The 17,541-nt window shown below is 45.6% G+C and overlaps 1 protein-coding gene across 3 annotated transcripts in view; it reads left to right on the forward strand.

Moving 5' to 3' along the window:
* The first annotated feature begins 12,430 nt into the window (after positions 1-12,430).
* Positions 12,431-17,541, forward strand: part of LAMP2 (lysosomal associated membrane protein 2) — a 37,788-nt gene continuing 32,677 nt past the window's right edge. For 2 of the 3 annotated variants that reach the window (XM_047715352.1, XM_047715351.1), the window contains exon 1: positions 12,432-12,662. In XM_047715352.1, coding sequence (XP_047571308.1) covers positions 12,599-12,662 — 64 coding nt within the window. In that variant the 5' untranslated portion in view covers positions 12,432-12,598. Of the gene's footprint in view, positions 12,663-17,541 lie in introns of all 3 variants that reach the window. The other variant, XM_047715350.1, reaches the window with a different exon arrangement.

The following is a 17,541-nucleotide window of genomic DNA, read 5'->3' on the forward strand; positions in this document are numbered from 1 at the left end:
AGAAACCTGTCTGGAGACCATCGAAAACTGGCATTTGCTCTTATTCTGGGACTTTTTAAGTGGCAAAGGAAGCAAATAAACCGACCCAAACCCCACAAACAACAAACTACATTTTCCACCAAGATCTTATAAAGGCTAGCTTTAAGGGCAAAATACTCAGGGATCCACCTCTTCGTCCCTAAAATCTGCGAGTCTTTCCTACAGGTGTTGTGTTGTTAGTTTTCTACTGGCTACTTTGACAGATCACCACAAATTTGGCGGCTTAAAACCACACGTATTTATGATCTTACAGTTCTGGAGGCCAGAAGTCCTAAAATCAAAGTGTCAGCAGGATTGCATTTCCCCTGGAGGCTCAGGGGCGGATTCTGTTTCCCTGCCTTTTCTGCATTATATAGGCTGCCGGCATTCCTTATCTTGCGGTCCCTTTCTTTTCGTGATATCACTGTCCTTTGGATTTTCATTTATTGTAAATTCCCTCCTCTAAATTGTCTCCTTCTGAGGCACAAGGAATTTCAGAAAGCTGAGGGATCCAAGTTGATACAGGTCATCTGATCGAACTTTTCTGCTGGTGCTGAAACTCATTCTACATTTTTCTGGACAAATGCTCCTTCGGCTTCTTTTAAACACTTGGGGCAACTCACAACAAGTCACTATGAGTTAGTACTTGTTAAGGTCTTCCTGGTCCACAGTCTTCCTACTGAACCGAATCCTGGCTCCTTGGAAGTCCGAACAAACCATCCCGTTTTCTCTCTGGAGCTCCAGAGAACAGTCTTTCTCTTTCCCCGTGTTCGCCCTGTAGGTATTTGAAGACTGCTACCCCTGCTTAAACTTCTGTTGTCCAGCCTGAGCATGTGCCCATGGGGAGATTTTCCGGTTCCTAACCACCTTGGTCTCCCTTTTCTGGAGGCTCTCTGGCTTAGTGCCCTGAAACTGCGGTACCCAGAACTGAATACATGACTCGGGGCAGAATCCACTGGGAGATAGCACCTTCTTTGACTTGAACTTTCTTTCTTTTAAAGATTATTTTATTTATTTGAGAGAGAGCACGCTTACAAGCTAAAGGCAAAGCCCAACACAGGGCTCAATCCCAGGACCCTGAGATCACGACCTGAGCCGAAATCAAGGGTTGGATGCTCAACCGACTGAGCCACCCAGGCGCCCTTTCCCCTTAATGATCTGTAACAGCTACTTTTTTTCTGTTAATTTTCCTCTAAAAGTGTGTGTGTGTGTGTGTGTGTGTGTGTGTGTGTGTGTGTATACATATACATAAACACACACACATATATATATTTTAAAGATTTTATTTATTTATTTGACATAGACACATAGATACAGCGAGAAAGGGAACACAAGCAGGTAGAGCAGGAGAGGGAGAAGCAGGCTCCCCGCTGAGCAGGGAGCCTGATGCGGGCGCTTGAACCCAGGACCCTGGGATCATGACCCAAGCTGAAGGCAGATGCTTAACGACTGAGCCACCCACCCAGGAGCCTCTAAAAGTATATTTTTAAGCAAGTAAAAAATGCACCACAGAATTTTCTGGATATAAAATGTAGCGCATAGACCACATACAAACGACTCACCTGGCTATTCTCTAAAGATGCAGACCCTTGAGCCCAACTCAGACTCCCATTCTCCGGTAGTGAGGCTCAGGAATCATCATCTGACATTAAACCGCAGGTCATTCTTACGGATGCTAGAGTCTGACCTCCTGCTTTAGGACTTCCACACAGCGATCTAGAGCAACGGGTCTCAACTCTTACCACCTCTCATGTCCAGATCATACCTCCTATTAAGTCAGATTCTCTGGGGCTAGAACCTTGGTATCTGCAGGTTTAAAAATGTTCCCCAGGTGATTCTAACGTGCAGTCGATACTGAGAACCACTGATTTCTATGTTCTTCAGTAGAGATTTGAGGGTCAAATAATCTTTAGCCGCCTGTCAAATCTCAAGAAAAACCCTTTGAGCTCATAAAATGTCACCTGTTTACTTTGGACCTCGAGTTACTTGTCCGAGAGTAAAAATAGACTTATTGTGAGGAGAGACGTGAGGTGCCTCTTAGCACTAAAAACGTCAGTAGTAATTGCCATCATTTTCATTCCTGCAAGGAAATTTGGTGACTGCCATGTGTGTGACACAGCGTTAAGTTTTGCTGGCCGTGCTGGGAGTAGATAAGCTACTAGAAGGCATGACCCTCAAGGAACTGTGTCTAGTTGGCGAGTCCAAACAAACCTGGGAGAACCTAGAGTGAAAAGTCATACAAAACCCCGTCATAATAAAATATCGAGCAATAGGACACATGGTAGGTAAATACCAGTCCAGAATCTTTTTTTAAAAAATTTTTAAAAGATTTTATTTATTTATTTGAGAGAGAAACAGTGAGAGAGAGCATGAGCAAGGAGAAGGTCAGAGGGAGAAGCAGAATCCCCACGGAGCCGGGAGCCGGGAGCCCATTGCGGGACTCGATCCCGGGACTCCGGGATCATGACCTGAGCCAAAGGTAGTCGTCCAACCAACCGAGCCACCCAGGTGTCCCACCAGTCCAGAATCTTAACAGAGAAAGAGGTGGGTGGGGTCTGCAGGTATGGTTTGAGGTGCATCTTGGAGACATTTCAATATCTGAATGATGGTGAAACAGATGGATAGCTTCCTGGCTGAAAGATACTACTTTCAGATGACTTCAGGTCAGGCAATTAAGTTCCCCAATGAAGAGTAACTTAAGTTTATACGGACATGTATTATCCCTCTTAACAAGAAGTTGGAAGGTGGGCAGTCCCAGTGGGAATTGTGCAGCAACTCAGCAATATTAAAAATATTTTTGTCTTTTTTGCTCTGACATCCTCAGAGCGACAGTGATGCCTTCCCTCATGGTTCCAAGATGGCTGCCACAGCACCAAACATTGCATCCTGACTCTAGTATCCCAAGCAATAGATGGACGCAGGCCTTTGTCACGTTGGTTTCTTTTTCAGAGAGGGAAAAATCTCTTTCAGAGCTCCCTCGGGGTCCTCCTCCTGTCTCAGTCAGAACTAGGTCACTTGGTCCCTTTTATAGCCACCACTAGCAAAGACTGGCATGGCTGGCTTAAAACAATTGTGATTCATCTCTTGGAGCTCAGCATATTGTCACCTGTAACATAATCAAAGTCGTGTCACTAAAGAAGTAGGCTGAACGCCTCTTTAGTAGGAAACAAGCCATGTCTGCCGCAGACACAATGAGCATTGGCACTAAATGAATGAAAACTTATGATAAGTCATTATAGCAATTCAAACTGACAAAGATGTGCACGTTATTTAAACTTTCTGTGCTTCAGTTTCCTCGTCTGTAAAACAGAGATAACAGTGCCCGCTGTATAGAGCTGTCATGAGAATCCCGCGAGACAGTGCATGGAAAAAAGTCTTACAACAGTCCGAGGCATATAGCACCTGCTAGCTGTTATTCCTTTTCAGGCGTCCCCGGCTTAGAGGTGATTCTAGAGGACTCATGGATGTGCTCTTTGAGTGTTCTCATTTGAGCTTCTATTTTTATTTTTATTTTATTTTTTAAAAGATTCTATTTATTTATTTGACAGAGGGAGGGACAGCGAGAGAGGGAACATAAGCAGGGGGAGCAGAAGAGGGAGAAGCAGGCTTCCCACCGAGCAGGGATCCCGATGTGGCTGGGTCCACCCCCTGAGCCGAATGCAGATGCTTAACCAGCTGAGCCACCCAGGCGCCCCGAGCTTCTAGTTTTAGAACAAAATCCACCAGAGTCTTTCATCATAAGGCAGGCCTAACTTGGACACTGAGAAAGAACCTAGGATTTTAGACTAGTACCGCTGAAAGTGAACACGGTGATTTTCTTGCAGTGTTTTTTTTTGTAATTTTCTAGCAACAGGGCCATGAAAACTTATGCTCTAAAACGAAGAAATCTGGAGCCATTGTCTTCCTTACACATGCTGAGATACCTCCCCTGAACCCAAGGGTGCCATGGAACACACTTCGAGAAACACTGACAGGAGTTCATACACATAGTAAAGTGTGATTAGGCAGCCAAAGAGATGAAGTGGCCTAAAAAGGCCACTGGGATCAGAAACCAGCTTTCCTGGTTTGTAAGCTGAGGAGAGTGAGCGAATGTGCGGTGGGAGCAAGGGGCTAGATGGGGCATTACGGTCAAATCTCTGTGGGGCCCTGCAAAGCCCATCATTTAGGTATTATCTGGAGGGCTGGTGACTTCATCCTGCTTTACAGGTCTTCAGGTAGACATGTCTACCGCTGGAAGCCACCCTGGCTCTCAGAAACCACTGTGTGTGGGGGACAGAGAGACGCCGATGGATAGGGATGGAATCAAAGGGACATGGACTTGTTTTTCTGGACTTCTGTTAAATCCCTAGTGCGGGGGTAGGCCGATGGGCTGTCCTTCCTTAAAGCCCATGGTAAAGCCGGCAAGTGCTTAGAGGAACAGTCAGCTGGAAAAAGCGAGTAAATAACATCTGGACGAGGGAAGTTGCTAGGAAACTCTCACGGTTCAGTTCCTAAGAGTGCTAAGGTCTCTGTTTGATCAATTCTGTATCAGCACTGAGCACTGCCCTCTGAGTTTTCCGGGCCTCTCTCACTGACAGGAAACGTCGATGAGTGGGGACTTTTATTTATTTATTTTACTAAGTTAATTTTTTTTAAAGATTTTATTTATTTGACAGACAGAGATCACAAGTAGGCAGAGAGGCAGGCAGAGAGAGAGGGAGGAGGAAGCAGGCTCCCTGCTGAACAGAGAGCCCGATTCGGGGCTCGATCCCAGGACCCCGGGATCATGACCCCAGCTGAAGGCAGAGGCTTTAACCCACTGAGCCACCCAGGTGCCCCTGAGTGGGGCCTTTTAGAGCCCAGGGTGAGCTAACCAAGAATAGAGCACTAGACAAGAAGTACAGAGGTGAGAGTTCTAGTCCCCATTTGGCTGCACACCTGGGTAAGCAAGACGAGCTTCCTGGGCAAAATGAAGAGGTTGGCGCAGACAAGAGCCCTTCTGATTTGAACACATCCATCGCTTCAAATCAAGGGTCTGCAACAAGGGACCGCCATCTTGTGCCAAAGAGCCGGCTTCGGCCTTCTCAGTTACACCTGCAGAGTCAGCTTGTCGTCACCATGAATACTGTCACCAGGTGGGGTTAAGGATTTCTCCTCCAAACCCCTACTGAAAAGGAAGGGAAATGGGACATTATTTCCTAAGCAATACATCATTTCAGCTTGTGGGTCATACTGTTCTGGGGTCGCTCTCCCGCATAATCTGTTGTGTCGAGGGGCGCCTGGGCGGCTCAGTGGGTTAAGCCTCTGTCTTCGGCTCAGGTCATGATCCCGGGGTCCTGGGATCGAGCCCCGCTTCGGGCTCTCTGCTCAGCTGGGAGCCTGCTTCCTCCTCTCTCTCTCTCTCTCTGCCTGCCTCTCTGCCTGCTTGTGATCTCTGTCTGTCAAATAAATAAATAAATAATCTTTTAAAAAAGCAAATTTATAAATAACATATATTAAAAAAAAAGAGAATGTGAGGATCATGGGACATGTAAGGCGGCATGTAAGTGTGTGTGTGTGTGTGTGTGTGTGTGTGTGAGAGAGAGAGAGAGAGAGAGAGAGAGAGAATGAGACTCAGAAAGAGAGACCAAGAGACAAGGAGAAGGTGGTAAAGGTAGAAGGCAGACGTTTGTCGATTGTCAGCTGGCTGGTCTAATGGAAAGAAGACGGCCACTTTCCCTGATGTGACTCAGATGGAAAAAAAAACTGGGGAAGTATTCTGCTGGGGAGACCATTCCTCCAGCTCAGCACTTAGGTCATATAGTCTCCAAAAGCCAGAACCTATTATTAGATCTGCCTTTCATTCATTAATCCAATATACATTTACCGAGCACTTACTATGAGAAGAGATTGGTGAAAAAAATGGCCACGTCCTTTGCCCTGAGGAAATTCGCAGGCTCCTGTGGGGTCTGGGCCAATGAACAATTACAGTGTGATGGATGCCATGATGAGGGGAGTCCAGGATATTGGGGGGGGGGAGCACGTTGGTGAAACCCCCCTAATTCAGCCTGGGCTGGTTAAAGAAGGTTAAAGACTTTCTTTGGAGAAAGTTGTTTCACCTGGAGAAGCAGAAGGCAACCTGCTCTAGGAGGAGGTGGGAAGAGAAGGAATGTTCTAGGCAGGAGGATTACAGGCTTTTGATTTTTTTTTCTTTGTGCTTAGCAGTGTTTCACAAATATTCTTCACTGGAAATATGTCACATTTAGATAGAAGGAATTTTAGAATTTAAAGGATAGCAACGGCTCTCCCTTAATCAGTGAGCACCAAGGAGAACTTGCCTAGGTCTGTGACACGCTGACAGGGAGAGAAGGGAACACTATAATGAGTACCACTGATCACAGTATTGGAAATATTTGTTAATTCTTTTCTATATGTGAGCGTTTCCCACGTACCTCACTTAATACTTATACTAATCCTACGTGATAGATAACACTGTTATCACTTCCATTTTACGGATGAGGAAACTGAGGTCCAGAAGTCACAAGGTTAGGAAGTGGAAGAAGCAAGAATCAGAGGCAGTCCAAGGCCAGAGCTCCCGCTCTTCCCTCCTAGGCTGAGCTATCCCCTCCCTAAAAGAGTAAAGTGATACACACAGGAGACCAGTGTTTTAACTTCGCCCTCTTCTAAGAAGCAACTTCTTGCCATCAGCTGACTATGTTCCTGTCTTCTCCAAGTCGGGCTGGGGGGGAACAGAGGAAAGTCTTCATTTGGGCGTGGAGAGGGATATCAGATGCGCAAAACATGAAGGTTGCATAATCATCTGATGGCTGAATGGGTTCCCAAAATCCACTTCAGCATCACAACTGCTGGACCCCACTTTGCTCTGGCCACACCAGCAATGTTTATCTTGTGCTAAGTTTCCAGTTTTTTTTTTTTAAAGATTTTATTTATTTGACAGACAGAGATCACAAGTAGGCAGAGAGGTAGGCAGAGAGAGAGGGGGAAGCAGGCTCCCTGCTGAGCAGAGAGCCCGATACGGGGCTCGATCCCAGGACCCTGGGATCATGACCCGAGCCGAAGACAGAGGCTTTAACCCACTGAGCCACCCAGGTGCCCCAAGTTTCCAGTTTTCCACACGAGCGACTTCAGTCTAGGTGGTTTATTAAAATTCCCTAATATTGATGCTGTTCTGTGATGCAATTCCTATGTGCACCACAAGGTGGTGCTGCAGACAGATCTAGGGGTTTGTTTGAAGGGAGAGGTTTAAGCGTATTTGTGTTTTTACGAATTACGATATGGCTACGCAATTAAATATTAAGCAGCCATTTGAAAGGATCAGATAGAGCTATATGGCTTTTAAGAAATATCTTCAAGATATGCCATTAAGTGAGAAAAGCAAGTCAGTAAGCAATGTGTAGAGCATGCTCCTATTTGTCTAATTAAAAAAAGAATATAAATACATATGCAGGTACATGAATAATTTTTTCCTGAGAGCATTAAAAAATAACGTTAACAGTTATTACTCTGAGGAGTATGACTGGGGCTTAAGGAAGGGGAAAGGATGTTTTCTTTTGGTTTTATCCCTTTTTAAATTTTTGACGTTTTAAATAATTTGCATTTATTAATTTAAAATCATTATTAAACAATGAATCTTGGAACACTAACAAAATAAAATAAAATTTAAAAAAATTTTTAAAAAATCATTATTGCAAAAACAATGCAATTGCTGTAAAAATGTAAATTAAATACTGCCAAAGTTAATCAAAGTCCCTTCTGCTCCCCCTCCCCCACCTCTCAATTCCACTCCCCGGAGGATAGGTAGCCACAGATGCGAGTTTGGGACCTCACTATTCAGAGTGTAGTTTCCAAAACAGCAGCAGCAGGATCGTCTGGGAAGCTGCTAGAAAAGCGGACTCTTGTGCCTCACCCCAGACCTGCTCAAACTCCATAGTGGGGCTCAGTAAGCTGTGATTGATTGATTGATTGATTGATCGATTATTTTTTTTAGCAATCTGTGATTTAAAAGGTTCTTTTGGTTATTTTGATGCGTGCTCAAACCATTTCGTTTTAGCAGGTAAAACCATACCTTTAGGGGGGTGGTTGAGAAGAATCCCGCTGGTGGAAACTAAGAACTCAAAACAGCATGTCTCCATTCACCCAGAGAGCTCGGGCTCAAAGGTTGGCAGCCTCTTGAGTCCACGGTGACCTCTGTTGGCGCTGAGTGAGGACCGTATTATCACAGTTGGGAGGCATGATCCAGAAAAGGGGACATGCTATAGTGAAAATGGAAAACGGAGTGGAGGAGAAACTTAAGGGAGGAGGGCTAGGGAAAGGAAAGATGGCAGAGCGAGAAAGCAAATAAAACAACCATAGGATGGCCGGGAGGTGACACTGATACCCCAGGGCCACTCATTCATTTATTTCATCAACCTTTTTTTTTCCGAGAAAACTTTTTATTTTTTGTAAATTTAAAAAGATTGCATTTATGTATTTGAGAGAGACAGACAGGGAGAGAGAGTGCAAGCGGGGAGGAGAGGGAGAAGCCGGCTCTCCGCTGAGCAGGGAGCCAGATGCAGGGCTCCATCCCAGGACTCTGGGATCTGACCTGAGCAGAAAACAGACACTCAACTGACTGAGCCACCCAGGTGTCCCAAAACTTTTCTTTTTAAGTTGAGGTATAGTTGACACACAATTTTCATTGGTTTCCTGTGTACAACATAGTGATCGAACAAATCTATGTTATGTTACACTCACCACGAGCGTAGCTACCATCTGACCCGGTACAACACTATCACAATACCATCGACTGTACCCCCTGTGTTTCATAAACATTTATCGCTTTCCCATTCTGAATCTCTGTATCTTTACATCTATTTCCTTCCTCTGAGCCACACATTTCATTGTCTATCATTTACCAAATCTGATGGGACCATTATTTCTCATGCCATTCAGAGTGTTCACACTTAGGGATGTGTTTGCCAGCGATGCCCTGCTCCCTGGCCAAAAAGTCATGAGCTCTCAAAGCTGCTCAAAAGAGTCATAGGGGTGCCTGACTGGCTCAGTGAGTGGAGCGTGCGACTCTTTTGATCTCGCAGTTGTGGGTTCGAACCCCACACTGGGTGTAGAGATTACTTAAAAATAAAATCTTCTTCCTGAAGAAGATTTTTTTTTTAAAAAGAGTCATAGGGGCACCTGGTGGCTCAGTTGTTAAGCGTCTGCCTTCAGCTCAGGTCATGATTCCCGGGGTCCTGGGATCGAGTCCTGCATGGGGCTCCCTGCTCAGTGGAGAGCCTGCTTCTCGCTCTCCCACTCCCCCTGCTTGTGTTCCCTCTCTCACTGTGTCTCTCTGTCAAATGAATAAATAAAATCTTGAAAAAAAAATTAAAAATAGTCATAAACAGGGGCACCTGGCTGGCTCAGTCAAGCATGCGGCCATTGATTTCAGGGTCGTGAGTTCGAGCCCCATGCTGGATGTAAAGCTTGCTTAAACGAATAAATAAATAAAAACTTTAAAAAAAGAGTCATGAGGGGCGCCTGGGTGGCTCAGTGGGTTAAGCCGCTGCCTTCAGCTCAGGTCATGATCTCACGGTCCTGGGATCGAGTCCCGCATCAGACTCTCTGCCCAGCGGGGAGCCTGCTTCCCTCTCTCTCTGCCTGCTTCTCTGTCTACTTGTGATCTCTCTCTGTCAAATAAATAAATAAAATCTTAAAAAAAAATTAAAAAAAAGAAAAGAGTCATGAACTACCTATGGGGGTAGAGGGTGGGGAGGGGTGTGCTGAGGATTTCTGCACACTGGGGAAGTAGGTGGTGTGGTAGGAGAGGAAGTGCACATAAAAGCGCTCGGGATTCAGCAGTATCAACAATCATGACACCAGATGTGAAGCTCAGAGGGGAAGGGATCTCACAGAGTTTCTCAAACACGGATGCTGGTCCCACTCACAAGCTAAGCTCCTTCAGCTGGGCTGGGGTCATGGTTCCTGCCTACGAAAGGGAGTGGTTCTCAGTGTTTCATACAAAATGGTGGTAAGGAAGCTCAGACCAAATGAAGATTTGACAATGTTTAATTGATTCATTCTAACAACACACCCACCATTTACTTAGTTCAAAAACATTTTTCTGTCCTGTGAGGTTCCCGTCCCAGTCAGGGAACTAATGTTTATTTTTGGTCAGGGGGAAAGGTTGTGACGGGGAGGTTTAGCTTACAAGGCTGTTTAGATCTCACTGTCTTCCATTTTTTTATTTGATGATACCTGCAGAAAGTTAAGGGCAATGATTTATTAAACCGGACATTGGACTAATTGCGACACTGTTTCCTTATATTTTCAATAAATGAACATTTATTCTTTTTTTTAAAAGATTTTATTATTTATTTGAGTGAGAGAGAGAGAGAGAGAGCATGAAAGGAGAGAGGTCCGCGGGAGAAGCAGACTCCCTGTCCAGCAGGGAGCCCGATATGGGACTCCAACCTAGGACTCCAGGATCATGACCTGAGCCAAAGGCAGTTGCCACCAACTGAGCCACCCAGGAACCCAATGAACATTTATTCTTATAGAATCTTAGCTGGGACCAGCTTAGAGATCATCTCTGGCCCATTAACATTGACGTTGGGAGTTCTGAGAAAAAAAACAATGCCGAGGCCCCACTCCCTACCAACTGAATCCGAATAGAGTCAAGGGCTGAGACCAAGGGGCAACTTAAGGTTCCACCAGTTATTCCAATCCAGCCAGGATTGAGAAACTGCTCTGGTCTCACTTTTATTTTATGGGTAAAAATACAGAAGTTAAAGAGATGAAGTGACTTGCACTCACGTTGGCAGCACACACACTAAAAGAGATGAAGTGATTTGCCCAAGGTCACGCTGCCAGGAAATGGTATCTCACCCCTGACTCTTCTGATTGCCCATCCAATGTTCTTTCCACTATGCTTTTTCGTGTCTTCTTCTAGAACTTGGAGTTTTGCTGAACATTGTAGTTAGGTGATTTACAGTTGAGGGAGAAGGGACAGAGTCCATCAGTAAGAATGGGTGGGGAAACTTGTAAGGACTCCACTCAATCAAGGATTCTCCAGGACGTGGCTCCTTTCAAGTCTTACTGGTGGTAGGACAGTCAAATGGCCTTCCTTTGCTCAAAGCATTGCCTGATACTGTAGCCTACATTAGTTTCTCATAGAGCAAGTCTGCTGCTCATAACTCAGTTGCACCCATGAAGAAGACATTCGTGAATAAGTATTCGCACTTTCAGGAATTAACCATATTAAAGCAAGTGACAGGATATATCAATAACTCTTAATTTTTGAGCAGAGGTGGGTGTTAGGGTGAGGACTCACAGGTCCCACTTGAGACCGGGTAAAAGCTATAGCCCTTCTCCCCCTGAAATACACACATACATAAATGTTGCAAGTAATTTCTGGAGATTCACAGATGGTGCCCTTTACCCTCCCCCACTCTGGGCAAGTTCATCCATTGACACCAGATTAAGATCTCTTGGATCAGATGCTTTTGGGGCTCGATTTTTTAGTGTTTCTCAAAGTGTGGTCCAGGAACCATAGAAATCAGAATCACCTGGGGTGTTTGTTCAAAAAGCAGATTCCAAGGGCAGCCAGAGACCTACTGTTTCAGAATCTCCGTGAATGAGGTATAGGAGTCTGTATGATATTAAAACTCCCTAGATGGCTCTTTCGGACACTCACATTTGAGAATTAGTGCTTTATCTCAACTTGAGATTTTTTAGTAGTTTTTGAACGCTTTCCTTTATTGACTATTTTAGTTTTCATCTGCTCACTTGTCAAGTGTACCAAATAGGTTTAGTACAAACTCATTAAAGAATATATTCCCATGTGGAAATGTGGAAAAACAACTGGAAGGATAGATAGATAACCATCTCTCTGGGTAGTGGGAATATGGATGATTTTTTTCCCCTTTATCCTCCTATCTTACTTCTCTCTTTCCTATTTTCTTTCTTGTATTTCAAGAAGATTCTTCTTCTTTCTGAGTTCAATTCCTCCATATGCAAAAACAGGGCATTGTAACTAGGCAATCTTCAAGGCCGCGTCTTGGTCTGGAGGTCCGCCACCACGCACTACCCCCAGCTCCCTTATCCATCTAATCACAGGAACTGCAGGGATAACAACAGTGTTCTTGGAATAATTGTGTATTACTTTTATATGTATTACGTTGTGATGCTTAGCAACCTTTTTAATTCAACAAAATTATTCTCTTCCTCCTCAAGGGGTTGGAACTGAAATGAACTCGACTACCTACACCACGAAAAGTTAATCCTCTCTTAAGCCTTAGAAAAAGCCCGACCGCACATATCTCTTAGGCGCATAAGAATGGTTGTGAACCAAAAAGCCAGGGCGTGGTCGCCCCGCCCACCGGCCCCTTCATCACCACCCCTCTTGCCGCCTTCAAGCGCGGAGATTGGCTAAAAGCAAGAAAAAGCCCCGCCCCTAGTCTTATGACCCCGGCTGAAGCGCCGAGTCCTGGCGTTGGCAGTGCTGTGGTCGGTGGTCTGCGGTCCTCTCGGCTGGGTTCCGGCAAGCCTTTCCCCTGGTGTCGCTGCTGCTGTTGCCGTCGCCGCCGCCACCTCTACTCCGACCAGCCGCCGCCTGCTTTGCGGAATCATGGTGTGCTTCCGTCTCTCCCCGGTTCCGGGCTCTGGGCTCGTTCTGCTCTGCCTCGTCCTGGGTGAGTTGTCGGGCCCTCCTGCTGTGTCCCTCAGCCTGGGCCCCGGGAGCCCAGTTCAAAGGCCACAACCTGAAAGACTGGTCCGGGGCAGGGCGGGGGTGAGAGGCTGAGCAGCTGACACTGGGCGGCGGCGCTTGGCCGAGGAGGCGAGCTGTGACCTAGAGAAGGCCTGACCGAGGGATGGCGGGGAAGAAGGGCCCGTGAGAGAGAGAAGGGGCAAGTAAGGGGGGATGGGCGCTGAGGTTGTAGGTGGGGAAGAGCGAGGCGTGGAGGCGACCTGGGTAGGAAGAGTAACTTGGGGAAGATACTGAGGAGTGGAGAGCGGACGTAAGTGCGATTGATTCTGAGGTGGCCGAGACCATTAGGAGAGTCCTGGTGTCTTAGGACCAGAGAAGAGTTTTGAAGATGGTGGGCAACTATGGGATGAGAGCGAAAATTGGGGAGGGACGAGACTGTCGCCTGCATGAAGAAGCTTGGGGGAAGGGGAGGGGTACAGGTAAATATGACAGTAGAGTCGGGGGGACAGCGAGAGGGATGGGGGGGCGGTTTGTGGGTGGGAATTTGAGGCCGTGGAGAAAGGGTGAATAAAGAGACGTGGAAGGAGATGCTGGATTTGAGTTTGTTAGTTGGGAGTTTTGAGGGGTAGGGACCTAAGGTGGCCCCGGGGCAATTTCCAGGGAGGAAAAACTCGGACTGAACCTCTGGAGACGAAAGGGATGAGGGGGAACTTCGATGGGGAGTGAAGATCTGCCTTGGAGGTGTTGAGGATGTCGTTTTCATGTCAGTTTTGCTATTTCCTCCCAGCCAGATCCTGATTAAAAACAACAACTAAAAGCCTTAAAAAAAAAAAAAAGTCTGCAGGTATTTCAGTTGGGAGGACCTCCCAGATGTGAGGTTTTGCGGGTGGTGTATCTGAGTCGTGCCTTCTGCCTTCAGAAGCCCTTTTTCTTCTCAGTGGCACAGCTGGCCTTTTACTTCATTTTTTGGAGGAGGAAGATAGGTAACTTGCCAAAGACTGGGTTGTTACCCAGTCATAAGAATGGCTGGATGAATGTTGGCTGATTTGTATTTTACCTGCCCTCTCCCAAAGATCACTGGGTCCCCAGGGCTGTAATGCCTGAAAGGTGAACTTTGACCAGAATGTCTCTTCCTGACCTGGTTCATCCTGTGCTTGTTGCTCTCCACTGACATGCTGTTTGTGACCAAATAAACCCAAAGGACAGACCCAGATGGGAGTGGCGAGGAAATAGAGCTATCTGGGGTCTGAAAAGGCAGTGAGAGGTGCGCATTCTGCAGATCGTATTTTGGTAGAATAAAATCAGCGCCCTGAAATAGTGGATTCTCAAACAGGGGACATTTGGCAATATCTGGAGACATCTTTGGTTGTCCCATCAGGGGATTACGTTTGGCATCTGGTGGGTAGAGGGTAGGGATGCTGTTTGGCATCTGGTGGGTAGAGGGTAGGGATGCTATTAAGCATCCTACAGTGCTCCACATAGGGCTCCCCCACCCCAAAAAAGAATTACCCACTTCAGAATGTCAGTAGTGCTAAAGTTGAGCAGTCTCGCTCCAGAGCGACTGTGCGGGAAGGGTTCTTGGTGATCTCACCTAGTGACTCTCAGGGAGCTTTGGGAGGGGGTGCTTGTCAGATAAAAACTAATTTCTGAAAGAACACCAAGAAGTTATTTGTCATTTTCACTCACACTCTCACCCGTGTACAGTGGAGTTTTCCAGAGGCTTCATGATGTGGAATGACATCAGCACTGATGGCTCCGATGTTGTGTTTCATTCACTTCTCATTTTTAATTTCAAACATTGTAAATACCAGTAGACAGAATGCACATGAACCAAAGCTCTTTGAAGTCCTCAGTGGGTAAGTGAGGAAGGGGTCCTGATACCACATGTCTCAGAGTCTCCGATCCAGGGCTGCTGTCCACATAGCACAGAAGACCACTTCCATAGCCCTTCTGACAGGGGGCCAGGGAGACTTTGCTCAAACACAACTCAAAGCTCTGACACTGCCATGAAGCACTTAGTGAGGGGCCAGTGACCCTAAGAGAGGATTGTTTACAACGAAAAGCACCTTATCAGTGGCTAGAACACATCTGACCCAGGTATCTGTTCATCAGTACTTCCCTGCCAGTTGAATCTGCACAAACACAACATGGTTATTGTTTAGAGAAAGTGAAAAAAAAATAATAGTTGTCCTACTTGTTGGCTTTCGTGTCATTAGGGTTTTTTGTGTGTGTCTTTTTTTTTTTTTTTAATGAAAGCTTTTTTGTTTTGTTTTTACAAAAGCAATGCTTGCTCATTGCAGAAAATAAACAGGCAAAAAGAAGCACATGAAAGAATCCGTCAGCTATCTGCTAGTTTGCCGTTTATTGATCGGGACTAACTAGATTCATCTTCTTGGAAGATTTCCAAAATCGATTTCCTCCACTTCCAGGTTTAGAACAGGGTTTGGTGGAGTAAAAAGTTCATAATGTACCTAGATTAGATTTTTCAGATGATAGCAGGATAAAATTGAAATGATCTCTTCCAGGGCACCTGGGTGGCTCAGTGGGTTAAGCCTCTACCTTCGGCTCAGGTCATGATCTCAGGGTCCTGGGATCGAGTCCCACCCACATCGGGCTCTCTGCTGGGCAGGGAGCCTGCTTCCCCGCCTCCCCCTGCCTGCTTCTCTGCCTACTTGTGATCTCTCTCTGTCAAATAAACAAATAAAATCTTAAAAAAAAAAGAAATAGGGGCGCCTGGGTGGCTCAGTGGGTTAAGCCGCTGCCTTCGGCTCAGGTCATGATCTCAGGGTCCTGGGATCGAGTCCCGCATCGGGCTCTCTGCTCGGCAGGGAGCCTGCTTCCCTTCCTCTCTCTCTGTCTGCCTCTCTGCCTACTTGTGATCTCTGTCTGTCAAAGAAATAAATAAAATCTTAAAAAAAAAAAAAAGAAATAATCTCTTCCATACAGCTACTTTTTCTGGCATCTGCTGGTTCAGTGGAGCTCAGACTCCTTCCATGTGGCTCTCTCCCTTAAGACTTGAGCCTGTCTTGAGTTGCTTGGTGGGTTTTGCATCCATCACAGTGGATACCCAGAGTAGGTTTTTAAGAACTGTAAATATTTGTAAAGTACCTGTTGCGAATCTTCTGCTCTTCTGGGCTACCATTGAAGGGGGATCTGTCCTGAATTTGCTCAAGCTGTACCAGTTTCACTTTGTAACTATCCCAGCTCCACGGAAACTTTTAAAAAAAATAGCTGCTTTAGAGCCAGTACAGAAAAGAGTTCTTAGGGGTTATGTGTCAATCGGTCCTTTCCACAGAGATTAAGTTATGCTCTTTATTTGAATGACTTAAAACTGACGAGAGAACATTGTAAAATAGAAAAGCTCTATGAGTTTCCTGAAGAAAAGCTCTAGGATGCATCATAAAGAGAGTAGTGGCTAAAAATCATTTCCTAGCATCGTTGTCTAAGTATTTTTTCTTTGTGGCATTAGAGATTTCAGAATTCTTCAGTAGTTACTGATTTTTTACAACTAGTTTGACTTCTGGTTTTTATGGGGTTGGTGCTTTTCTGGGTGGGAGAAACCTCATACAAATATCCAGAGTGTGGACCTCACTGGTAGGAGGAGGCCCTCCCTCCCAGAAACGGTTATCTATCAGAGACTAGAGTGTTGCAGGGAGGCTGGCCAGGTGACCATCTGGCCATTCCCAAGCTCTTAAGGTTATTAGGCTGGCCTGTTTTCCACTCTTTTAAAAATCCCATTGCCAGTCAAGTCTCCCCTAAGGCATTGGTCTCTGAGAGCCAAGACTATCTTAGGCACGGTGATTTCCCATTGCCTACTTAGCACAGTGCCTGGTACATGGTTTTAACCCTCAGTAGATTTTTTTTAAAAAGATTTTATTTATTTATTTGAAAGAGAGGCAGAGAGAGCATGAGCGAGGAGAAGGTCAGAGGGAGAAGCAGACTCCCTGTGGAGCTGGGAGCCCCATGCAGGACTCGATCCCGGAACTCCGGGGATCATGACCTGAGCCGAAAGCAGTCGTCCAACCAACTGAACCACCCAGGCATCCCAACCCTCAGTAGATTTTTATGGAGGCTGTTCAGTGGTGGGCACTGGGGATAGGACTGTCAGTTAGAGCAGCTTGTTTCTTCTGTGAACCTTAAATTATGTTTTGCAAGAAGTGTTTTTTATGTCTTTGGATTGAGAACTTCAAGATCAGTGCTGAGCAGTGCAGATGATTATAAACTGTTGTACTGATGTGTGATCCCATATGGAATGCTAGTATCTTACTCGTACCCCTTCAGCTGTACCTCCATAAGAGGCAAGGTTAAGAGGGAGAACTAAGAAGTCCTTGGTGGGAAGGAGAATAAGGTTTTCACAAAGAACCAATCTCTCCCGTTTTGGAGGTGATCTGAGAGAAGGTAAGCGGGCGATCGCTCTCTAACCTTAACCACATTTTGCTAAGCTGGTAACTTTGATTTCAAGGTTCTGCTAAAATTGTTTTATTTGTCCATTAGTCATTGGTTATCATATCTGATAGGATTATATTCAAATATATTCACAAGCTACTTCTCCCTCTGTCTCTGCCTGCCTGTGCTCTCTCTCTCACTCTAACAAATAAATAAATAAAATCTTATAGAAAAAAAAAAATATATATATTCACATGTTTCCCAGGAGTGAGGCTTTCTTCTCCTACATCCTTGAGTGGAGTTTGCGATTGACAATTATTTCATAGCACTGTGGCTGATTCAAGTGATCCTTAGTGCAGGAAGTCTGCTCTTCTCCTGCAGTGACAAAAGCATTCCGATTATAATTTCATATTAAAGTGATCAGAGATCTCCTGCGATCCAAAAGTGTGCTTTAGGAGTACTTGTTGGTGTCTTGC

The sequence above is a fragment of the Lutra lutra genome, chromosome X, assembly GCF_902655055.1.
Source record: "Lutra lutra chromosome X, mLutLut1.2, whole genome shotgun sequence".
In the NCBI taxonomy this organism is placed as follows: Eukaryota; Metazoa; Chordata; class Mammalia; order Carnivora; family Mustelidae; genus Lutra; species Lutra lutra.